Source organism: Oncorhynchus mykiss, chromosome 22, assembly GCF_013265735.2.
Source record: "Oncorhynchus mykiss isolate Arlee chromosome 22, USDA_OmykA_1.1, whole genome shotgun sequence".
NCBI classification, from domain to species: Eukaryota; Metazoa; Chordata; class Actinopteri; order Salmoniformes; family Salmonidae; genus Oncorhynchus; species Oncorhynchus mykiss.
In genome coordinates this window covers 4836975-4863612 of record NC_048586.1, presented here as the reverse complement: position 1 = coordinate 4863612, position 26638 = coordinate 4836975, and the positions used below count along the sequence as shown (strand labels likewise).

Below are 26638 nucleotides of genomic sequence, written 5' to 3'. Positions count from 1 at the left end.
GTGATCTAAACCATCTAAACTCATCTTTATTTATATTTTTAAAAATATATTTTAAAAATCCTAATTTATATTATTATTTTTATTTTTCGTGGTATCCAAATGGTAGTTACAGTCTTGTCTCATCGCTGCAACTCCCGTACGGACTCAGGAGAGGTGAAGGTCGAGAGCTGTGCGTCCTCCGAAACACAACCCAACCATTGCATCTTGACACAATGCCCACTTAACCCAGAAGCCAGCCGCAACAATGTGTCAGAGGAAACACCGTGCCATGTCAGCGTGCACTGCGCCCGGCCCACCACAGGAGTCACTAGTGCGCGATGGGACAAGAACATCGTTGCTGGACTAACCCGGACGACGCTGGGTCAATTGTGGGTCTCCTGGTCACGGCCGGCTGCGACAGAGCCTGGACTCAAACCCAGAATCTCTAGTGGCACAACTAGCACCTCGATGCACTGCATTAGACCACTGTGCCACTCAGGAGGACCCTTCATGTTGTTTAACAGTTGAGATGATTTATATATCTGGTCATTTTTGCTGACCCTTAACCCTGATGAGCAGCTGGTCAGGGTTAAGGCATTGCAGAGTCAGCGCTGGCCCGGTGCATTATTGGTGAATAAATACCAGGCTGTCATAGATCATGACAAACATTAAAGAGTGCCAGGTTGTATCCCAAAAACCCTTATTTTAACCAAAGCCCTTTGGGCCCCGGTTAATAGTAGTGCACTACATAGGTAATAGGTTGCCTTTTGGGACGCAAGCCCCAGAAACGTCAAGTGTATGAGAAAGTGTGAGAGAGACCTTGAAGTGTCTCCTGCTGGTTTTTGTTATGATTGTCTGACAGTCTAGATTGGTTGTTGAGTTCCAAATCACAATAAATAACCAAAACGAAGCACTTTCTCTCATTGTTGTCTGCTGACACAATAATCCTTGGCTTGTATTTACAGTGTTGAGTAGGAGTGCTTATCTAGGATTAGTTTTGTCTTTTAGATAATAATGAATAAGATCACATGGACAGCGGGGGGACGCGAGCCCATATCCACAAAGCATCTTAGTGTAGGATTGCTGATCTAAGATCAGTTTTTCCTTTTAAACCATCATTAATTATTAAAGCAGGGGACCTGATCCTAGATCAGCACTACTACTCTGAGATGCTTTGTGAATATGGGCCATTGTGTCAAAGTTTAGAAATGTAATACCACATATCAAATCAAATCAAATGTTATTAGTCACATGCGCCGAATACAACAGGTGTAGTAGACCTTACAGTGAAATGCTTACTTACAAGCCCCTAACCGACAGTGCAGTTTCAAAAAATACGGATAAGAATAAGAGATAAAAGTAAGAAGTAATTAAGAGGAGCAGTAAAAAAATAACAATATATACAGGGGGGTGCCGGTACAGAGTCAATGGACGGGGGCACCGGTTAGTTGAGGTAGTATGTACATGTAGGTAGAGTTAATTAAAGTGACTATGCATTTTTCCTGTAGTCCACAATCATCTCCTTTGTCTTGATCACGTTTAGGGAGAGGTTGTTGTCCTGGCACCACATGGCCAGGTCTCTGACCTCCTCCCTATAGGCTGTCTCATTGTTGTCGATGATCAGGCCTACCACTGTTGTGTCATCGGCAAATTAAATTATTATTTTAAAAGAATGTCACCTTTATTTAACCAGATAGGCCAGTTGAGAACAAGTTCTCATTTACAATTGCGACCTGGCCAAGATAAAGCAAAGCAGTGCGACACAAACAACAACACAGAGTTACACATGGAATAAACAAACGTACAGTCAATAACACAATAGAAAAGTCAATAAATAGGCGTAGTGGCGAAGTAATTACAATTTAGCAATTAAACACTGGAGTGATAGATGTGCAGAAGATGAATGTGCAGGTAGAGATACTTGGATGCAAAGCAGCAAAAATAAATAAATAACAATATTGGGATGTACAGGTAGGCTATGTACAGGTGCATTGATGTATACAGAGAAAAGAGTCGGCCCGAGAATTGAACCCTGTGGCACCCCATAGAGACTGCCAGAGGTCCAGACAACAGGCCCTCCGATTTGACACACTGAACTGAGAAGGTGAACCAGGCGAGGCAGTCTTTTGAGAAACCAAGGCTGTTGAGTCTGCCGATAAGAATGTGGTGATTGACAGTCGAAAGCCTTGGTAAGGTCAATGAATATGGCTACACAGTATTGTCTTTTATCGATGACGGTTATGATATCGTTTAGGATCTTGAGCGTGGCTGAGGTGCACCCATGACCAGCTCGGAAACCAGATGGCATAGCGGAGAAGGTACGGCGGGAATCTAAATGGTCGGTGATCTGTTTAACTTGGCTTTCGAAGATGTTAGAAAGGCAGGGTAGGATAGATATAGGTCTGTAACAGTTTGGGTCTAGAGTGTCTCCCCCTTTGAAGAGGGGGATGACCGCAGCAGCTTTCCAATCTTTGGGGATTTCAGACGATACGAAAGAGAGTTTGAACAGGCTAGTAATAGGGGTTGCGACGATTGCGGCAGATAATTTTTTTGAAAGAATGGGTCCAGTTTGTCTAGCCCAGCTGATTTGTAGGGGTCCAGATTTTGCAGCTCTTTCAGAACGTCAGCTATCTGGATTTGGGTGAAGGATAAATGGGAGAGGTTTGGGCAAGTTGCTGTGGGGGGTGCAGAGCTGTTGACCGGGGTAGGGGTAGCCAGGTGTAAAGCATGGCCAGTCATAGAAAAATGCTTGTTGAAATTCTCAATTATCGTGGATTTATCGGTGGTGACAGTGTTTCCTAGCCTCAGTGCAGCTGGGAGGAGGTTATTTTATTCTCCATGGACTTTAGTGTCCCTGAACTTTGAGCTACAGGATGCAAATTTCTGTTTGATCAGGTCAGGATGATATCTATGAGGGTGCCCGTGTTTACGGATTTGGGGTTGTACCTGGTAGGTTCATTGGTCATTTGTGTGAGATTGAGGGCATCTAGCTTAGATTGTAGGATGGACAGGGTGTTAAGCATGTCCCAGTTTAGGTCACTTAACAGTACGAGTTCTGAAGATAGATGGGGGGCAATCAATTCACATATGGTGTCCAGGGCACAGCTGGGGGCTGAAGGTGGTCTATAGCAAGCGGGAAAGGTGGATTTTTAAAAGTAGAAGCTTGAATTGTTTGAGCACAGATGTGGATAGTAAGACAGAACTCTGCTGGCTATCTCTGCAGTAGATTGCAACTCTGCCCCCTTTGGCAGTTCTATCTTGTTGGAAAATGTTATAGTTAGGGATGGAAATTTCAGGATTTTTGTGGCCTTCCTGAACCAGGATTCAGACACGGCTATGACATCCGGGTTGGCAGAGTGTGCTAAAGCAGTGAGAATAAAACAAACTTAGGGAGGAGGCTTCTAATGTTAACATGCATGAAACCAAGGCTTTTACGATTACAGAAGTCAACAAATGAGAGTGCCTGGGGAATGGAGTTAGGCGTTGCAGGGCCTGGATTAACCTCTACATCACCAAAGGAACAGAGGAGGAGTAGGATAAGGGTACAGTTAAATGCTATAAGAACTGGTCGTCTAGTGCGTTCGGAAACAGAGAGTTAGGGGAGCAGGTTTCTGGGCGTGGAGGAATAGATTCAAGGCATAATATACAAATAAGGGTATGGTAGGATGTGAATATAGTGGAGGTAAACCAAGGCATTGAGTGACGATGAGAGAGGTTTGTCTCTAAAGACACCATTTAAACCAGGTGAGATCCCCACATGTGTGGGAGGTGGAACAAAAGGTCTACCTGAGGCATATTGAGCAGGGCTGGAGCCTGTACAGTGAAATACAAGGCATATTGACATTAGGGAGAGGCATGCACAACCGAGTGATCATAGGGTGCAGTGAGTAGCTAGGCGAGCAGAAGGAGCCTTAGGGGACGTCGTGAGGGAAGAGTCTGGACGGTTACGGACGGTTACGTCGGCAGACCAGCAGGGCTTCGTGTAGGCAGTAAAAGGGTCCAGCCCAATTGGCAAAATATGTATTGTAGCCCAAGAAATTGACTGATGGACCTCTTTAGCTAGCCAGGAGATGGGCCTAGCACGAGGCTAGCTCCAGGCTAACTGGTGCTTGCTTCGGGACAGAGATGTTAGCCAGGAGTAGCCACTCGGATAGCAGCAAGCTAGCTGCAATGATCCAGGTGAAAAGGTTCAGGGCTTGCGGTTGGAATCCAGAGATGTGGTAGATGTTTTTGAGAAAAAACAGTCCGATATGCTCTGGGTTGAATCGCGCTGTGCAGACTGACAGGAGTTGTCCGGGCTGAGGTTAGCTGATGACCGCTAGCAGTGGCTAACTGACTTAGTTAGCTGGCTAGCTTCTGTTGGGGGTTCCCGTTCTAAAGTATAGAAAATAGCAGATCCATAACACATTGGGTGAAGCGGGTTGCGGGAGAGTAGGTTGAAATTGAGGTTAGAAATACACTGCTCTAAAGAACACTAAAACAACACATCCTAGATCTGAATGAATTAAATATTCTTATTAAATACTTTTTTCTTTACATAGTTGTGCATAATGTGCTGACAACAAAATCACACAAAAATTATCAATGGAAATCAAATTTATCAACCCATGGAGGTCTGGATTTGGAGTCACACTCAAAATTAAAGTGGAAAAATACACTACAGGCTGATCCAACTTTGATGTAATGTCCTTAAAACAAGTCAAAATGAGGCTCAGTAGTGTGTGTGTGGCCTCCACGTGCCTGTATGACCTCCCTACAACGCCTGGGCATGCTCCTGATGAGGTGGCGGATGGTCTCCTGAGGGATCTCCTCCCAGACCTGGACTAAAGCATCCGCCAACTCCTGTACAGTCTATGGTGCAATGTGGCGTTGGTGGATGGAGCCTGTACAGTGAAATACAAGGCATATTGACATTAGGGAGAGACATGATGTCCCAGATGTGCTCAATTAGATTCAGGTCTGGGGAACGGGCGGGCCAGTCCATAGCATCAATGCCTTCCTCTTGCAGGAACTGCAGACACACTCCAGCCACATGAGGTCTAGCATTGTCTTGCATTGGGAGGAAGCCAGGGCCAACCGCACCAGCATATGGTCTCACAAGGGGTCTGAGGATCTCATCTCGGTACCTAATGGCAGTCAGGCTACCTCTGGCGAGGACATGGAGGGCTGTGCGGCCCCCCCAAAGAAATGCCACCCCACACCATGACTGACCCACCGCCAAACCGGTCAAGCTGGAGGATGTTGCAGGCAGCAGAACTTTCTCCACAGCGTCTCCAGACTCTGTCATGTCTGTCACGTGCTCAGTGTGAACCTGCTGTCATCTATGAAGAGCACAGTGCGCCATCTTGGTGTTCTCTGGCAAATGCCAAACGTCCTGCACGGTGTTGGGCTGTAAGCACAACCCCCACCTGTGGACATCGGGCCCTCATACCACCCTCATGGAGTCTGTTTCTGACCGTTTGAGCAGACACTTGCACATTTGTGGCCTGCTGGAGGTAATTTTGCAGGGCTCTGGCAGTGCTCCTCCTGCTCCTCCTTGCACAAAGGCGGAGGTAGCGGTCCTGCTGCTGGGTTCTTGCCCTCCTACGGCCTCCTCCACGTCTCCTGATGTACTGGCCTGTCTCCTGGTAGCGCCTCCATGCTCTGGACACTACGCTGACAGACACAGCAAACCTTCTTGCCACAGCTCGCATTGATGTGCCATCCTGGATGAGCTGCAATACCTGAGCCACTAGTGTGGGTTGTAGACTCCGTCTCATGCTACCACTAGAGTGAAAGCACCGCCAGCATTCAAAAGTGACCAAAACATCAGCCAGGAAGCATAGGAACTGAGAAGTGGTCCGTGGTCACCACCTGCAGAACCACTCCTTTATTGGGGGGGTCTTGCTAATTGCCTATAATTTCCACCTGCTGTCTATTGCATGTGAAATTTATTGTCAATCAGTGTTGCTTCCTAAGTGGACAGTTTGATTTCACAGAAGTGTGATTGACTTGGAGTTACATTGTGTTGTTTAAGTGTTCCCTTTATTTTTTTGAGCAGTGTATAAACAATATATACGAAGAAAAAATAAATATACACGGGACACGACAAGACAAAGACGTCTGACTGCTACACCATCTTGGATAAATGAATGATGGTGTTGGAGTCGTGCCTGGCCATGCAATCATGAGTGAACAAGGGGTACAGGAGGGGGCTGAGCACACCTCCCTGAGGGGACCCTGTGTTGAGGATCAGCTTGGCGGATGTGTTGTTACCTACCCTTACCACCTTGGGGCAGCCGTCAGGAAGTCCAGGATCCAGTTGCAGAGTGAAGTGTTTAGTCCCAGGGTCCTTAGCTTATTGATGAGCTTTGAGGGCACTATGGTGTTGAACGCTGAGCTGTAGTCAATGAACAGCATTCTCACATAGGTGGTCCTTCTATCCAGGTGGGAAAGGGCAGTGTGGAGTGCAATAGAGACTGTATCATCTGTGGCACTGTTGTGGCGGTATGCAAATTGGAGTTTGTCTAGGGTTTCTGAGATGATGGTGTTGATGTGAGCCATGACCAGCCTTTCAAAGCACTGCATGGCGACAGACTTGAGTGCTACGGGTCGGTAGTCATTTAGGCAGGTTACCTTAAGTGTTCTTGGGCACAGGCACTCTGGTGATCTGCTTAAAACATGTTGCTATTACAGACTCGGACAGGGAGAGGTTGAAAATGTCAGTGAAGACACTTGCTAGTCCATGTCCATTTAGCCTATGATTTAAACCTAATTTTGTTGTTGCAATTGAAGTGATAGTGAATACTTCTGTTTTCATGTTTATGATTCACAACTTTAGCATGATCTTACCAGCATTTCCTGCTTTGGTTACCTTGGGAAAGATAGAGAGGGAGAGCACCCTCAAGTGGTGTGAGCAGAACAAGTCATTTGAATGACTCAGGGAGACATGAGCCAGTGTAGTTGGGTGAAATGCTTTTTTCCTCTTATGTACTGTTAATTTCTGAAACAACTCAAATCCAACCTTCAAGAGCCTCAGTTTAGCATATGGTGATCCTTTGTTATTCCAAAAAAGGAAATGTGACACCATCTCCCATAAATGACCACAGCAACAAACTTATGGTGATATGTCCATCATATAGTGATATTTACTCAGGGAACGTCGTCCTCATTGTCATTCAACGTATGGCAGCCCACCCAAACCATGGGAATAATGCATTTGCATGGCCTGCATAATATCTGTCATTTAGCAAATACTTTTATCCTTGGCATTGCAAGTGCTGTGTTTTACCAACTGAGCCTTATTGACTCATACAGTATTGGAAAGAAGAACAAACATCTGTTGTCACATTCAGTAAAAGGATCATCTTCCTAAAAAACATGTCAGCATGGTAATGCTTATTGGACCAATGCTAACCCCACTAGGGTACACATTAAGAGGAAAGGTTGTATTCCAGGTATAAGGTTCTCTATCTTGAGCTCCCTCAAGAGCTCTGGAGGGGATCAGAGCTCTTGAGTGTGTCTCAGTAGTTCTCATTAGTGGAGAGTTGCCACTACTCACCGCCTTTACCCATCTTTGGTGTCCTCCCTGTCTCCTCTCCTCTCTCCTGGTTCTATGTGTGATGATGTCTTTATCTCTACTCTTTTGAAGATGAAAACGACCAAGCGACTGCTCACTGTGCACCCCGTCGACTTCGGTCTGGACCTTAACTACTCCACCCACTCTCTGTCTCGACAAGAATCCTGTCAGGTACTGACTGGAAGAGAAAGTCCTCTGTCTCCCTTAGACTCTCTCATAGCCCTGGCTTGTAAAAATAAAAAGGTACACCCATATAACCACACAATACATACGTAAATACATACACAGACACACATGTTTGTTTTACTATCCTTGTGGGGACCAAACAATTGATTCCCATTTAAAAAATCCTATTTTCCCTAACACTAATTGTAACCCTAACCCTAATCCCTATGCCTAAAATAGTTTTAATTTGACTTGTTTTACTATCCTTGTGGGGGCTTCTGGTCCCCACAAGGATAATAAAACCAAACACACACACACACACACACACACACACACACACACACAGTAGTGTCTTTCTTGGCATTAACTTTAATCCAGTAACTATATTAAATTGGCCATATTTCTATATCTATTGTTTTATTCATGCAGTCTAGTCAGCATGGTTCCTCTGTTTTCGCTTTCAAAGTGGACAATAATTCTTAACTGTGAATGTTGAGTTGCGCTATCAAGTCTGGAACACATTTGAGCTTGATTCAATAAAACAGTCACATTGTACCAGCCAGATACCCTAGGGGAGGCTCAAAATATCTCCAGACCAATCTAAACTACTTGACTTTATGTGCTAGGGCTAACATGGTATTTTTGTGAGCAACAGGTCTGCACTTTGTAAATACAAGGGATTGTAAGAAGGTACAATATCCTGACTGATTTAGTTTATTGTCAATTAGTTATTGTAACTGTTGTTAATAGGCTTGGGCCGTATACCGTATATATCAAATGTTATTAGTCACATGCACCGAATACAACAGGTGTAGTAGACCTTACAGTGAAATGCTTACTTAAGAGCCCCTAACCGACAGTGCAGTTTCAAAAAATACAGATAAGAATAAGAGATAAAAGTAACAAGTAATTAAAGAGGAGCAGTAAAAAATAACATTATATACAGGGGGGTGCCGGTACAGAGTCAATGTGGAGGAGCACCGGTTAGTTGAGGTAGTATGTACATAGAGTTAATTAAAGTGACTATGCACAGATGAAAACAGAGAGTGGCAGTGATGTGGAGAGGGGAGGGGGCAATGTGAATAGTCTGGGTAGCCATTTGACTAGATGTTCAGGAGTCTTATGACTTGGGGGTAGAAGCTGTTTAGAAGTCTCTTGGACCTAGACTTGGCGCTCCGGTACTGCTTGCCATGTGGTAGCAGAGCGAACAGTCTATGACTAGGATGGCTGGAGTCTTTGACAATTTTCAGGGCCTAAATACCCGGGTATTTGAAATAGCCAGGGGATGGTTTTTCAATAACATTAAAAAAAAATGTATTTGAAGTTGTTCAATATGTTGTATTTGTAGCTACTTTTTAAGTAAATACCTGGTGTCAACTTGTGCAATACATTAGGAGATAAAGCAGATCACATTCTTCATTTCACCTGTCACATTATTTTACATTATGAAGCTTACCATAATTCCCCAGAACAATTGAACCAGTCATATGTTTGTAAATAACACAAAGGGTGAAAGCGGGAGCGGGTGAGTCCAGCTGTGTATTGGCAGGGGACATGATTTATATTGAAAGTCAACAGTGTTTTTTTTTTTGCTTCAATAGACTGATCAGGAAAGTGCAACTATAGTTTTCCTTCACAGAAAATACATTAGTGCAACACATTTGACAGAAAACAACTTCATTTTCATTAAATGACAACAGAAATGCAAAGTTATTTGGCTGGCAGCCACACATGTAGCCTAATTGAGCTTGCAAAAAACGATGCATGGCCATAATTTTTCTGTTTATCATAGAAGTAATGTAGCCAGCTGCATGTCCTAATATTTTGTTTAAAGTTCATCTGGAATTTTACCAGAGAAAAGTAGGCTGGCTACACCGAGAAAAAAGTAGGCCTACCAAGTAGAAGATAAAAGCTACAAAACCAGTCAGAGCGCGCTGTCTGCTGATAGAATGCCCATTCGGTGAATTCTCATCCAAGTGGAGAGAAGTGCAACAGATGCACAAAGTTAGTCTGATGCAGAGCAGAAATTACAATAAGAAGCATTTTAGATCAGCGGTTACAAAGCGCAGTAATGGATTTCTTACTCGTTTTATATTTTTTCCCGTGTGAAAAATTAAGAATTATGCATTAACACAACTCCTAAGTTTAACTTGCTAGTTATCTAAGTAAGTTACTGACTGAATAAGGTGATGGGGCATCATATTGTGTAAGCTTTCTCCTGTGTTTGAGAAGTCAAAGCCTTTTGAATTAGTTATCTATACAGCTGCCACTGACATCTTGTGATTTGCTTGCCTTTTTTTCTCTCCATTCTCAGCCTGTCTATTCCTCCCCCATCTGCTCCAAGCAGAGCAGGCAGGCCCATTGCCCTAGGGACTCCAGACAGACACAGAGTGTACACATGCTACTTCAGAGCAGATAAGCTTGCTTCAAAACTTTGTTAATTTGCACAATGTCTTTCGATTACATTCGCTTGTAAATGTCCAAATTCAGCAAAAATGACATTCGGTAACTCTTACCTATATATGTACAACTTTATGAGCTAGATTGCCTGTCTCTGTCAGAATGAGATGTATGTCGATTTAAACTGAAATGTGATTCGGTGAATTCAAAGACTTTTGGTGCCACACTTCATCAAATCAAATCGAATCAAATTGTATTTGTCACATGCGCTGAATACAACAGGTTAACCAACAATAAGAAAAATACGTGTTAAGCAAGTATTTACTGAAATAAACTGGGGAGAAAAAAATAATATATGTATATATACAGTGCCTTGCGAAAGTATTCGGCCTCCTTGAACTTTGCGACCTTTTGCCACATTTCAGGCTTCAAACATAAAGATATAAAACTGTATTTTTTTGTGAAGAATCAACAACAAGTGGGACACAATCATGAAGTGGAACGACATTTATTGGATATTTCAAACTTTTTTAACAAATCAAAAACTGAAAAATTGGGCGTGCAAAATTATTCAGCCCCCTTAAGTTAATACTTTGTAGCGCCACCTTTTGCTGCGATTACAGCTGTAAGTCGCTTGGGGTATGTCTCTATCAGTTTTGCACATCGAGAGACTGAATTTTTTTCCCATTCCTCCTTGCAAAACAGCTCGAGCTCAGTGAGGTTGGATGGAGAGCATTTGTGAACAGCAGTTTTCAGTTCTTTCCACAGATTCTCGATTGGATTCAGGTCTGGACTTTGACTTGGCCATTCTAACACCTGGATATGTTTATTTTTGAACCATTCCATTGTAGATTTTGCTTTATGTTTTGGATCATTGTCTTGTTGGAAGACAAATCTCCGTCCCAGTCTCAGGTCTTTTGCAGACTCCATCAGGTTTTCTTCCAGAATGGTCCTGTATTTGGCTCCATCCATCTTCCCATCAATTTTAACCATCTTCCCTGTCCCTGCTGAAGAAAAGCAGGCCCAAACCATGATGCTGCCACCACCATGTTTGACAGTGGGGATGGTGTGTTCAGCTGTTGCCAAAAAGTTCAATTTTGGTTTCATCTGACCAGAGCACCTTCTTCCACATGTTTGGTGTGTCTCCCAGGTGGCTTGTGGCAAACTTTAAACAACACTTTTTATGGATATCTTTAAGAAATGGCTTTCTTCTTGCCACTCTTCCATAAAGGCCAGATTTGTGCAATATACAACTGATTGTTGTCCTATGGACAGAGTCTCCCACCTCAGCTGTAGATCTCTGCAGTTCATCCAGAGTGATCATGGGCCTCTTGGCTGCATCTCTGATCAGTCTTCTCCTTGTATGAGCTGAAAGTTTAAAGGGACGGCCAGGTCTTGGTAGATTTGCAGTGGTCTGATACTCCTTCCATTTCAATATTATCGCTTGCACAGTGCTCCTTGGGATGTTTAAAGCTTGGGAAATCTTTTTGTATCCAAATCCGGCTTTAAACTTCTTCACAACAGTATCTCGGACCTGCCTGGTGTGTTCCTTGTTCTTCATGATGCTCTCTGCGCTTTTAACGGACCTCTGAGACTATCACAGTGCAGGTGCATTTATACGGAGACTTGATTACACACAGGTGGATTGTATTTATCATTAGTCATTTAGGTCAACATTGGATCATTCAGAGATCCTCACTGAACTTCTGGAGAGAGTTTGCTGCACTGAAAGTAAAGGGGCTGAATAATTTTGCACGCCCAATTTTTCAGTTTTTGATTTGTTAAAAAAGTTTGAAATATCCAATAAATGTCGTTCCACTTCATGATTGTGTCCCACTTGTTGTTGATTCTTCACAAAAAAATACAGTTTTATATCTTTATGTTTGAAGCCTGAAATGTGGCAAAAGGTCGCAAAGTTCAAGGGGGCCGAATACTTTCGCAAGGCTTCCAGAAATTGTGTACAGATCCTTGCGACATGGGGGCGTGCATTATCATCCTAAAACATGAGGTGATGGCGGCGGATGAATGGCATGAATTGGACCTCATGATCTCTTTGTGCATTCAAATTGCTATCTATAAAATGCAATTGTGTTAATTGTCCATAGCTTATGCCTGCTCATACCATAACCCCACCGCCACCACTTGTTCACAAAGCTCCCCAGTTTGTGGGCCTGGCATCCAAGGGGCTGCACCTCTGCCAGTCATGTGAAATCCATAGATTAGGGATCTGCAGTGAATAGAATCGTCGCGTTACAACTTTGTAAATTTGGGATTTCATAAGCAAAATAGAAAAGGACATTCTTGAAGAAACTTTGGACTCAACTGGCTAAAAGTATTTCAATGGTACTCGTTGAGTAGATGTCAAAAGTTTGGACACCTACTCATTAAGGGTTTTTCTTTATTTTTACTATTTTCTACATTGTAGAATCATAGTGAAGACATCAAAACTATGAAATAACACATATGGAATCATGTAGTAACCAAAAAAGTGTTATTATAAGCAGGTGGGACGGTAGGGTCCCACCTGGCCAACATCCGTTGAAATTGCAGAGCGCCAAATTCAAAATACAGAAATAGTCAAATTAAACATTCATAAAAATACAAGTGTTATACATCGGTTTAAAGATTAATTTCTTGTTAATCCAGTCGCTGTGTCAGATTTCAAAAAGGCTTTACAGCGAAAGCATACCATGCGATTATCTGAGGACAGCACCCCGCTTACAAAAGCATACAAACATTTTACATCCAAGTAAAGGAATTACAAATGTCAGAAATAGCGATAAAATTAATCACTTACCTTTGATGATCTTCATATGGTTTCAGTCACAAGAGACCCTGTTACACAATAAATGTTTGTTTTGTTCGATAAAGTCCCCCTTTATGTCCCAAAAACTCTGTTTTGTTGGTGCGTTTTGTTCACGACAGCCTGAATGGTATCAAATACATCAAATCTCATTCCATTTGCTCCGTTCCGGACATTTATTATGAGCCGTCCTCCCCTCAGCAGTCTGCTGTGTGTTCGACATTGTCTTAAGCTGAGCCACACTGGCTGCGTTTACACAGGCAGCCCAATTCTGATATTTTTTCCACTTTCCTCGAATTGGTTTTAATTGGTAGGGCTGACCCCATTTAGTCAACTGGTCGATTGTTTGGTTTTGGTCGACTGATATTTTTTTATTCGAATAGTGGCTAATATGTTTATAAAAATTATGGCACACTAGACACCTGTCTGATTCACGCCTGTCTGAGTGGGCTAATCTCTTGCAGAGGCCACGTGGATGGCACACCAGTCAAATCAAATGCTATTTGTCACATTCACCTTACAGTGAAATGCTTACTTACATCCCTTAACCAACAATGTAGTTAAGAACAATACCTTAAAAAACAAGAAATAAAAGTAACAAATAATTAAAGTGCTGCTAGTTTGCCTGCCCCGGTCTGCTAACTGCTAGCCCCTGCTAACTGCTTGCTTGCAAACCCGGTCTGCTAACTGCTAGCTTGCCAGCCCCAGTCTGCTAACTGCTAGCTTGTTTAGCCCCGGCCTACTAACTGTTAGCTTGTTAGCATCGGCCGGCTAACTGTCTGAATCTCCGTGTCCTCAGTCATCCCAACCACTCACTGGACCCATATGTTCACTTGGCTACGCATGCCTCTTTCTAATATCAATATGCCTCATTCATTACTGTCCTGGTTAGTGATTACTGTCTTATTTCACTGTAGAGCCTCTAGCCCTGCTCAATATGCCTTAGCCAACCTTGTTGTTCCACCTCCTACATATGCGATGACATCACCTGGTTTAAACGTCTCTAGAGACTATATCTCTCTCATCATTTCTCAATGCCTAGGTTTACCTCCAATGTACTCACATCCTACCTTACCTTTGTCTGTAAACTATGCCTTGAATCTATGCTATCGTGCCCAGAAACCTGCTCCTTTTACTCTCTGTTCCGAAGGTGCTAGACGGCCAGTTCGTATAGCATTTAGCCGTACCCTTATCCTACTTCTCCTCTGGTGATGTAGAGGTTAATCCAGGTCCTGCAGAGCCTAGCCCCACTACCACTCCCTAGGTGCTCTCATTTGTTGACTTCTGTAACCGTAAAAGCCTTGGTTTCATGCATGTTAACATTAGAAACCTACTCCCTCAGTTTGTTTTACTCACTGCTTTAGCACACTCTGCCAACCCAGATGTCTTAACCGCTAACTATAACATTTTCCGCCAAGATAGAACTGCCAAAGGGGCATGTGTTGCAATCTACTGCAGAGATAGTAATACAGAACTCTGCAGGCTATCCAAGTCTGTACCCAAACAATTTGAGCTTCTACTTCTAAAATTTCACCTTTCCAGAAACAAATCTCTCACTGTTGCCTCTTGCTATAGACCTCCCTCTGCCCCCAGCTGTGCCCTTGATACCATATGTTAATTGATTGCCCCCCATCTATCTTCAGAGTTTGTGCTACTAGGTGACCTAAACTGGGACATGCTTAACACCCCAGCCATCCTACAATCTAAGCTTGATGCCCTCAATCTCACAGAAATGATCAATGAACCTACCAGGTACAACTCCAAATCCGTAAACACGGGCACCCTCAGATGTCATCCTAACTAACTCGCCCTCCAAATACACCTCTTTCAATCAAGATCTCAACAATCACTGCCTCATTCCCTTCATCCGTAATGGGTCTGCGACCAAACGACCTCCCCTCATCACTGTCAAACGCTCCCTAAAACATTTCTGCGAGCAGGCCTTTCTAATCGACCTGGCCAGGGTATCCTGGAATGACATTGACCTCATCCCGTCAGTAGATGATGCCTGGCTATTCTTTAAAAGTGCCTTCCTCACCATCTTAAAAAAGCATGCCCCATTCCAAAAATGTGGAACTTGGAATAGATATAGTCCTTGGTTCACTCCTGACCGGTCTGCCCTTGACCAGCACAAAAACATCCTGTGGCGTTCTGCATTAGCATTGAATAGCCCCCGTGATATGCAACTTTTCAGGGAAGTTAGGAACAAATATACACAGGCAGTTTGAAAAAGCTAGCCTTAGCTTTCCTAAAATAAATTTGCATTCTGTCGTACTAACTCAAAAAAGTTCTGGGACACTGTAAAGTCCATGGAGAATAAGAGCACCTCCTCCCAGCTGCCCACTGCTCTGAGGCTAGGAAACACTGTCGCCACCGATAAATCCACTATAATTGAGAATTTCAATAAGCATTTCTCTACGGCTGGCCATGCTTTCCACCTGGCTACCCCTAACCTGGTCAAATGCCCTGCACTGTCCACAGCAACCCGCCAAAGCCCCCACCATTTCTCCTTCATCCAAATCCAGATAGCTGATGTTCTGAAAGAGCTGCAAAATCTTGACCCCTACAAATGAGTAAGGACCCTCTCTTTCTAAAATGATCTGCCGAAATTGTTGCAACCTGTATTACTAGCCTGTTTAACCTCTTTCGTATCGTCTGAGATTCCCAAAGATTGGAAAGCTGCCGCGGTCATCCCCCTCTTCAAAGGGGGTGACACTCTAGACCCAAACTGCTACAGACATATATCTATCCTACCCTGTCTTTCTAAGGTCTTCGAAAGCCAAGTTAACAGATTAGCCACCATTTCGAATCCCACCATACTGTATACTTCTGGCCCCTCTATGGACACTGTGTTAACAACCTCCAGACGAGCTTCAATGCCATACAACTCTCCTTCCATGGCCTCCTACTGCTCTTAAACGCAAGTAAAGCTAAATGCATGCCATTCAACCAATCACTGCCCGCACCTGCTCACCCGTCCAGCATCACTACTCTGGACGGCTCTGACTTAGAATACATGGACAACTACAAATACCTAGGTGTCTGCTTAGACTGTAAACTCTCCTTCCAGCCTCACATTAAGCATCTCCAATCCAAAATTAAATCTAGAATCGGCTTCCTATATCGCAACAAAGCATCCTTCACTCATGCTGCCAAACATACCCTCGTAAAACTGACCATCCTACCGATCCTCGAATTCGGTGATGTCATCTATAAAATAGCCTCCAACACTACTCAACAAATTCGATGTAGTCTATCACAGTGCCATCCGTTTTGTCACCAAAGCCCCATACACTACCCACCATTGCGACCTGTGCGCTCTCGTTGGATGGCACTCTCTTCATACTCATCGCCAAACCCAATGGCTAAAGGTTATCTACAAGTCTCTGCTAGGTAAAGCCCCGCCTTATCTGAGCTCACTTGTCACCATAGCAGCACCCACTCGTAGCACGCGCTCCAGCAGGTATATCTCACTGGTCACCCCCAAACCCAATTCCTCCTTTGGCCGTCTTTCCTTCCAATTCTCTGCTGCCAATGACTTGAACGAACTGCAAAAATCTCTGAAGCTGGAAACACATCTCCTTCACTAGCTTTAAGCACCATCTGTCAGAGCAGCTCACAGGTTACTGCACGTGTACATAGTCCATCTATAATTTAGCCCAAACAACTACCTCTTCCCCTACTGCTATTTATTTATTTTTGCTCCTTTGCACCCCATTATTTCTATTTCTACTTTGCAAATTATTCCACTGCAAATCTACCATTCCAGTGCTTTACTTGCTATATTGTATTTACCTCGCCACCATGGCCTTTTTTTTGCCTTTACCTCCCTTATCTCACCTCATTTGCTCACATTGTATATAGACTTATTTTTCTACTGAATTATTGACTGTATGTTTTGTTTATTCCATGTGTAACTCTGTGTTGTTGTATGTGTCGAATTGCTATGCTTTATCTTGGCCAGGTCGCAGTTGCAAATGAGAACTTGTTCTCAACTAGCCTACCTGGTTAAATAAAGGTGTTCTCAACTAGCCTACCTGGTTAAATAAAGGTGTTCTCAACTAGCCTACCTGGTTAATTAAATAAAGGTGAAATAAATATATACATTTAAAAGAGCAATAGTAAAATAACAATAGCGAGGCTATATAGGGGTACCAGTACAAAGTCAATGTGCAGGGGCACCGGTTAGTCGAGGTGATTGAGGTAAAATGTACTTGTAGGTAGAGTTATTAAAATGACTATGCATAGATAATAATCAGAGAGTAGCAGCAGCGTAAAATGGGGGGGGGGGGTACTCATTTGATTAGATGTTCAGGAGTCAGTATCACCAGTAGTAGGTTTACCGTTAATTACCATAATTTCTAAGCTACAATGTTTGTTTGGTTATGGTTATTTCTGTTAATGCATTCAATATATTATTATTACAATGTTTTATTTTTTATTGTTTGTATGTTTTTGTTTTTTGTATTATTCTTAGACTCGTCTTTGTGCTGTGTTTTGAGAATCTGCAGACAGAAGAATGAGGTGGTTGTGACATTACTATTGTAGTCTTCATTTTATACCTTTCAGTGCCCCTTGAGTACTGCAAGGTGTGTCCGCTCCCTCATGCTTGTGTACCCAAAACTGTGGCACTGTGGAATGACTCCAGATAATGTGATTTTTACAAAAAGAAAGGGTAAAAAAGAGAAGAGGGGTAGACTAAATTGATTACATGGTCTGGAAGGTATTCTGTGGTTCTCAGGCTACCTCTAAACACCTGTTACCCATAACAAACACAAACCATACAAACACTACCCAATTTCTGTTTATACCATGCTTACTGTACATTCAGCTATTTTAACCGTTAGCTTGTAAATATTTTGTCTAACTTACCTTGTGCAGAGCTAGGGGTTAGAAGCGCATGTTGGTGGAATCAGATTCTGTACCACCTACAACAGAGTACAGAACCATACACAATTTAGCCACCCCACTAATTGTATTGATCTCTGTTAGACTGGCTAGCTAAGCATACCTAACATGGACATTTCAATAGTCAGCCAACCAACCATAGATGATTTAAACACATTCATCATTGCTACCAACCCACAAACAGAGAGTGAATTGGCTATTTAAAAAATTATATTTTTAGTAATTGAGTGTTTTCCAAACAAGGGTGGAATAGTTGGCTACCAAATAAGAGTAACATTAGCTAGCTTACGTTAGCTAATGTCAGTCAAAGATAGAACAAACAAACAAACATGTTTAATCTGCTGAAGGTAGCTAACAGTCTAGCAATGACTAAATTAGCAGTATCATGTCATAAGCTACCTTGATTGACTGTGTATGCCAAAATATATCTATTTGATTTAACTTAGCTGATGGCTTTCAGAGTTTAATACAGTTTAATACAGGATGTTAAGTTAGCTAACTGACCCAGCTAGGCTAGCAAGCTAGCTAACATTAGGTTGTTACATCACTTCAGAGCTGGAAATTGATTTCCCATCAGCCTGCAAATCCCTCTGATAATCTTTGGTCGCTGCATCATTTTTGATAGACGCGGGCCACTAGCAGAATCGCAGTGAAACTCTGGTAGAACGGTTAAAGGTAGCTAATTTTCGCGCTTCTTTGTAATTAGCACAGCCGGGCTCAAAACACCACAATGGCACGATGACAAACATTAGTGAAAAACAAATGTTTTCTAAAATAATCTTGCCTAGAGAATTACTGACATGGTGATGTCTCCAGAGTCCACAGAGCAGTCTGGAGGGCGGCACACGGGAGTCCCTGACAGCCGAGGCCGACATGGCCTGCATGTTCCAGCAGATCCTGGAGGAGCAGGGTGAGAGACACTCTGAGTTCAACACGGAGGTCCTCCACAGCCGCCGGATGAGTCTGCTGGACAAGCCGGCCCGCTTCGGTGAGGACTACACCATGTGTGTTAGACGTACACCCCCACTAACATACATTAATATATACAATAGAAGAAGTGTATGTGCTCATTGATATTAGGACACAAAGTACATACATACAATGTAGCCAAGGGTCAAGCCTAAATGCCTTAGCTGTTAATAGGGTTGCGAAGGGAGGGTATATTACTGTAACTTTTTAAGTTTACCATTACACTACGAGAACTTTGGTAACGTTTACGTTTTTCAAATTCATTTTAACAGATGACATCTAGTGGCATTTTCAGGTACTTCAGATTATCACTTCTGATTATCTCTGGCCCTCTGTGTGGCCACGTAAAATATATAAAATAATACAATTTGATGATTTTTAAATGTAAAAAATGTATGACAAAGCTGTAAAACATTATCCTAAATATAAACCATCATTTTAGTGAACAACATTGGTGTTTAATATTAGGATTTCAGCATGAAATATTATTTTACAACCAATGTTTTGGTGGCAAACTGGTGGCAGTTGTGAAAAGTCAATACATTGAAGTGATGCATGTCATGGCATTGTTTATTAGATGCTTTTTTAATTCATTAGGCAATTTTTTCTTGAACCAAAACTCATGGACAATATGAACATAGATATAAAAAATGAATACTATATATGAATAACTTTAAATATATATATATATATTTAAGTACAAATGACCAAAGTTACCATAGATTGCCATAGATTACTTTGATAAATTACTGGTAGCTTTGCAACCCTTGCTGTGCTTGATTGAGCTTTCCTGGAGCAAAATAGAATAGTCCAAAAAGTGCAAATCCAAACTATCTGGCACTCAATATGGTATTCCAGTACTCCAATACTATTTGAACCAAGAGTGCACTCTGGCAAGAACGCACTCTGCTAGAAGTAGAATATAACGGATCACCCAAAAGGTACACATTATTACACTAGGTACAACATCTCTTGCTCTTTCCTACATGAACATGGATTCCGTAATAATAACTTCACTAGGTCCCCCCGTCTATGAACTCTCTATCCGGACAGACGAGGTGCCGTACCCAGAGAACTGGATGATGCGGGCACGATCCTTGTCCAGGATGAGCCAGTCTTCGTGTGGCAGTGCCAACAACGGGCACCTTCGCAGCAGCGGACAACTGTATGGCCTGGAGGACTCGGAGGAAGAGGAAGAGTACCAGCGCCAGTACCAGCGTCTGCCGTCGCGCCGACGTAGTCACAGCCACTTCTCCTCACAGGAAAGCCTCAACCACGGGGCACCGCCACAGGTAAAGGACACAGACACACTAAGGGGCTCCGCTCCGCCAGATGTATAGGACATTGGAAATGACACACCCACAAACACCATGAGACTCCAACTAGGTTTGCAGGATGTCTATAATGAATAGTTAACCATCCATTGAGACCAACCGTCTTGCCAGGATAAGTGTATGTAAGGCTGTGTCTACACAGGCAGACCAATTCTGATATTTTCCCACTAAATGGTCTTTTGACCAATCAGATCAGCTCGAGTCAATAATTGGGCAAAATATCAGATTTGGACTGCCTGTGTAAACACAACCTGAGTGTTTTATCTTGCATAATCGTTGAACTCTTGTCTGGATGTTGGTTCTGTAACATAGACGGGAAGTGATCACTTGAGCTGAGTTACGTTGAGACTCTCATGCAAGCATTCACCCAGGGTCCCCACCAACACAGGGAACAACATCAGTGTGACACATGGAGTGGAGACACAGCTGTTAGAAGGGAGATATGGAGAACAGGATATTGCATCATATTCATATGTTACTACTGACTCCGACCTTTGCCGATCATAAATATTCCCCCCCCCCCCCCCCCCCCCCCCCCCCCTGGATTTCTTAACATGTTATTGTGTTACAAAGTGGGATTAACCCTATCAGACCCAAGACTCCAGCGAAAATCGACATTTCATTTATCTGCATGTCCAACCCCTATTTAGCCTCACAACTAAGTTTTCAGGACAACCAAGGCTACAAGTAGAACACAAAACAATTTGACGTAAACAGTTGCATTCATCTGTTTTATTGACAAATGTGTCTGGATCTCTCAAGTGTGCTGTAAAACCGACATTTCTAATTCAAATAATATTTTTTCATAACAATGTTTATTCGGGGGGGGGGGGGGGGGGGGGCAGAAACGCCTTATTAAACATGTGTACTTTCATGTGCCTCAATAACAAACTCATAGGTGATATGAATGAAAAATACATTGTTACTAGCTAGTTTTATTTTTCATGGAGAAACAAAGGATTCTTCCTGGCTAGCCTTGATTGTTGAGAATGTTGTGATTTACTTATTTCTGGAGGAAGACGAGCTGACTCTCTAAGACTGAAAATAAATCAGATGATGATCAAATCCTTGACTTGGGTAACAAGAACATTGTCATTGAACCAGACATTGCAGAGTTTTCTGATAGTGATGGTACACTGTCAGTGTGAACTGGAGCGAAATGACACAACTTCCCAAGAAACTGAGCAGAAGAAACGCAAATAACAGAATACCTTTTACTTAGATGTACTATAGAGAAATTGCTACGCCATTTCCTGTTTGCTAAAATTAGAATTGTTTCCTGGTTGCTAAAATGTTTTGGTAAACCTACTGGAGAGCTCTACTTTGTTGACACCCATTCAGCATTGTTCACACCCTCTAAAACCTTAGCCTCACCCATCTCTTTATGGATTCACATGTGAACTTGGACACTGTCTCATTGGCCTAACGTTATATCCTAATTTGACTTTAGTGCAGGTCATGTTCTTCACATTACGTCTCTGGTAAACGCATACTATATCAAATAAAATCTATGTTTATTTGTCACGTGCACATGATACAGACGGTGTACTGAAATGGTTACTTGCATAGTGGAGTCTTTTTTTTGACATTTAGTTAGCTCGCTAAACAATGAACCATAATCCCAAATCATAACATTACTACCCTGCATGAATCTGCAGGTATCTAACCAACCAGGTTCAATGTTAGCTAGCTAGCTAACATTAGGCTATAACTAGCAATGCAAATGGCTCTAAGATACAAATAATATTACTACACAGATCATACACGTAACATTAGCTAGCGAGCCAGCCAGTTAACGATAGCCAGCTAGCTAACAGTACACTTTAACTTGAAATTAAAATGAATACCTGACAAAGTTAAAAGGTATAATATCTGAAAATGTAGCTAGATAGACTATCTTACCCGTATACCTGGATGGACGCTTCTCCATCTCTGTGACGGATGCCAGGGATGCCCTTAGTTTGAAGATGTAATCCGGAGATAGGTGTTTTATACAACATCGTTCAGTGTTCTCTTTTTGACTCCGTCTGCATATTTGCAATCAAACACCAGAATTGTCTCCATCTCCTTAGCTATCATACTCTAATTCCAATCGGCATTCCACTGATTTCAAAACTCGGTCCTCCAGAAAGTGGAGAGCAACACTTTTGCATTTCTACTACGTGACATCTTTCAAAAAAGCAGCGTGGGTTTTATGGCAGACTACAACCCCAAAATATGTAAAGCCGCCACCAACTGGACGGGTTGAAAAACCAAAACAATGTAAAAATCAAATCCGGACGTGATAGCGAAACTAACTTAATCCACCCAAATAAAAATAGTACATTGACAAAAGCAAAAACTCACTCTTCTTTCAAATCTCCATATCTCCCTTCTCAAGATCTAGGGCCTGAGAGGGTGGTACAGCTTTTTGGCAATATTTCATGTAACTCCTCCGCCGAGAAATGTTTCAGTCCCAGGAACCGCTCCGCCGCATCCACAATGATATAGATTTTCCTGGACCGTCTCTCCACCTTGGCAGTGCCATTAATCACCATAGCTATAAAGGACACAAAGTCCACCATCTTAACCTTTAAAATGTCAGGGTCCTGCTGGTGAAAGGCAACCCCTGCAGCCGCAATGCTGGACAATCCACCACCATGGACTCTTCAGAAGCATAATTCAAACCCTCAACTGTTTTAACAGCTGTTGCATGTGAAATGCTCTGAACAGCACTGACTTTGGCCACCTTATTTCTCTTTCATCCTTGTCGGGCATTCGAAAGAAGTGGCTTCATGGTTCCCACCACAATTGCATCAATCCCTCCAGGAATACTTCAACATCGACTTCCCACGAGACGCCAGATATAACCCCCTTGAGAGGTGCCCTGTGTAATGGATGTTAGCTAGTTAGCGGTGGTGCACGCTAAATAGCGTTTCAATTGGTGGCGTCACTTGCTCTGAGACCATGAAGTAGTGGTTCCCCTTGCTCTGCAAGGGTCGCGGCTTTTGTGGAGCGATGGGTAACGATGCTTCGTGGGTGACTGTTGTTGATGTGTGCAGAGGGTCCCTGGTTCGTGCCCGGGTATGGGCGAGGGGAAGGTCTAAAGTTATACTGTTACACCTGCTCTGAAGAGAGACACACACGACACTTCAAACGTATCAAATCGGGTGAGAAGCTTGTCACATGACACCGGGGAGGGAAAATGGCTAATTGGGCCCAATTTGGACATTTTCACTTAGGGGTGTACTCACTTTTGTGACCAGCGGTTTAGACATTAATGCCTGTGTGTTGAGTTATTTTGAGGGGACAGCAAATTTACACTGTTATACAAGCTGTACACTCACTACTTTACATTGTAGCAAAGTGTCATTTCTTCAGTGTTATCACATGAAAATATATACTCAAATATTTACAAAAATGTTAGGGGTGTACTCACTTTTGTGATATACTGTATGTACCTACGTACGTATACATGGGGCGGCAAGTATACAGTTGAAGTCGTAAGTTTACATATACCTAGGTTGGAGTCATTAAAACTTGTTTTGCAACCACTCCACAAATTTCTTGTTAACAAAGTGTCGTTTTGGCAAGTCGGTTAGGAAATCTACTTTGCGCATGACATAAGTAATTTTTGTTTACAGACATTATTTCACAGATTTCACTGTAACACAATTCCAGTGGGTCAGAAGTTTACATACACTAAGTTGACTGTGCCTTTAAACAGCTTGGAAAATTCCAGAAAATGATGTCATGGCTTTAGAAGCTGCTGATGGGCCAATTGACATAATTTGTGTCAATTGGAGGTGTACTAGTGGATGTATTTCAAGACCTACTTTCAAACTCAGTGCCTCTTTGCTTAACATCATGGGGAAATCAAAAGAAATCAGCCAAGACCTCAGAAAAAAATATAGACCTCCACAAGTCTGGTTCATCCTTGGGAGCAAGTTCCAAACGCCTGAAGGTACCACGTTCATCTGTACAAACAATAGTACGCAAGTATAAACACCATGGGACCACTTAGCCGTCATACCGCCCAGGAAGGAGACACGTTCTGTCTCTTAGAGATGAACGTACTTTGGAGTGAAAAAGGGAAATATATCCCAGAACGACAGCAAAGGACCTTGTGGAGATGCTGGAGGAAACGGGTACAAAAGTATCTACAGTGGGGCAAAAAAAGTGTTTAGTCAGCCACCAATTGTGCAGGTTCTCCAACTTCTCCAACTGGAAAATAAGTATTTGGTCAATAACAAAAGTTTATCTCAATACTTTGTTATATACCCTTTGTTGGCAATGACAGAGGTCAAACGTTTTCTGTAAGTCTTCACAAGGTTTTCACACACTGTTGCTGGTATTTTGGCCCATTCCTCCATGCAGATCTCCTCTAGAGCAGTGATGTTTTGGGGCTGTTGCTGGGCAACACGGACTTTCAACCCTCCAAAGATTTTCTATGGGGTTGACATCTGGAGACTGGCTAGGCCACTCAGCAAAAAAAGAAACGTCCTTTCACTGTCAACTGCATTTATTTTCAGCAAATTTAACATGTGTAAATATTTGTATGAGCATGACAAGATTCAACAACTGAGACAAACTGAACAATTTCCACAGAGAAGTTACTCACAGAAATGGAATAATGTGTTCCCGATGACAGCTTTGCACACTCTTGGTATTCTCTCAACCAGCTTCACCTGGAATGCTTTTCCAACAGTCTTGAAGGAGTTCCCATATATACTGAGCACTTGTTGGCTGCTTTTCCTTCACTCTGCGTTCCAACTCAACCCAAACCATCTCAATTGGGTTGAGTTTGGGTGATTGTGGAGGCCAGGTCATCTGTTGCAGCACACCATTACTCTCCTTCTTGGTCAAATAGCCCTTATGCAGCCTGGAGGTGTGTTTTAGGTCATTGTCCTGTTGAAAAACAAATGATAGTGGGACTAAGTGCAAACCAGATGCGATGGCGTACCGCTGCAGAATGCCGTGGTAGCCTTGCTGGTTAAGTGTGACTTGAATTGTAAATAAATTACTGACAGTGTCACCAGCAAAGCACCCCCACAGCATCACACATCTTCCTCTATGCTTATCAGTGGGAACCACACATGCGGACATCATCCCTTCACCTACTCTGCGTCTCACATGACACGGCGGTTGGAACCAAAAATCTCAAATTTGGACTCATCAGTCCAAAGGACAGATTACCACAAGTCTAATGTCCATTGCTCGTGTTTCTTGGCCCAAGCAAATCTCTTCTTATTATTGGTGTCCTTTTAGTAGTGGTTTGTTTGCAGCAATTCGACCATGAAGGCCTGTTTCACTCAGTCTCCTCTGAACAGTTGATGTTGAGATGTGTCTGTTACTTGAACTCTGTGAATAATTTATTTGGACTGCAATCTTAGGTGCAGTTAACTCTATCGAACTTATCCTCTGCAGCAGAGCTAACTCTGGGTCTTCCTTTCCTGTGGCGGTCCTTATGAGAACCAGTTTTATCATAGCGCTTGATGGTTTTTGCAACTGCACTTGAAGAAACTTTCGAAGTTCTTGAAATGTTCCATATTGGCTGACCTTCATGTCTTAAAGTGGTGATGGACTGTCATTTCTCTTTGCTTGTTTGAGCTGTTCATGACATATAGACTTGGTCTTTTACCAAACAGGGCTATCTTCTGTATACCACCCCTACCTTGTCACAACACAACTGATTGGCTTAAACGCTTTAAGAAGGAAAGAAATTCCACAAATCAACTTAACAAGGCACACCTGTTAATTGAAATGCATTCCTCTTGACTACCTCATGAAGCTGGTTGAGAGAATGTGCAAAGCTTTCATCAAGGCAAAGGGTAGCTGCTTTTAAGAATCTAAAATTTGAATAATTTTTTGATTTGTTTCACATTTTTTGGGTTGCTACATGATTCCATATGTGTTATTTCATAGATGTGATGTCTTCACCATTTTTCTACAAAGTAGAAAGTAGTGAAAATAAAGAAAAACCCTGGAATGAGTAGCTGTGTCCAAACTTTAGACTGGCACTGTATGTCTCGTGTCGGAGCCGTTGAATTGTGACTCTACTTTGTCTCTGTACTGACATTTTGCCTGTTTGATTGCCGAGGCATAATTAGACTATTTGTATTCAATCATATTCCCAGTCACCTTGCCGTGGTTAAATGCAGTGGTTCACGCTTTCAATGCTGCCATCTATCTACGGTTTTTGGTCAGGTTTTAATCATCACAGTGTGAACAGCATCCCCTATACGCTGAAGTCACCGTGTCAGTGTATACGTTAATGTTATTCTCAGAGGCAACCCGGAACATGTCCCAGTCCTCGAGATCAAAACAGTCTTGACTAGCATTGAATAGACCTTAGCACGGGTACTTCCTGCCTATGGGAAGGGAGGGGCAAAATGTAGTCGTGATCTGATTTGCCGAAGGGAGGTCGGGGAAGGACCTTGCAGCCATCCCGGAACAGAGAGTAACAACGGTTGAGTGTTTTTGACCTGTGAGTACTGCAGGCAATGTGTTGATAGAACTTTGGTACCGTTTTTCTCAGATTTG

The 26638-nt window shown here is 42.7% G+C and overlaps 1 protein-coding gene across 3 annotated transcripts in view; it reads left to right on the top strand.

Annotated features, from left to right (window-relative positions):
- The window catches only part of LOC110501274 (melanophilin), a 123947-nt gene that overhangs the window by 54360 nt on the left and 42949 nt on the right, over window positions 1-26638 (top strand). The window contains exons 7-9 of one of the 3 annotated variants that reach the window (XM_021578696.2): window positions 7610-7708; window positions 18630-18801; window positions 19836-20074. In XM_021578696.2, the coding sequence (XP_021434371.1) occupies window positions 7610-7708; window positions 18630-18801; window positions 19836-20074 (510 nt within the window). Of the gene's footprint in view, window positions 1-7609; window positions 7709-18629; window positions 18802-19802; window positions 20075-26638 lie in introns of all 3 variants that reach the window. The other 2 variants (XM_021578695.2, XM_021578697.2) reach the window with 2 other exon arrangements.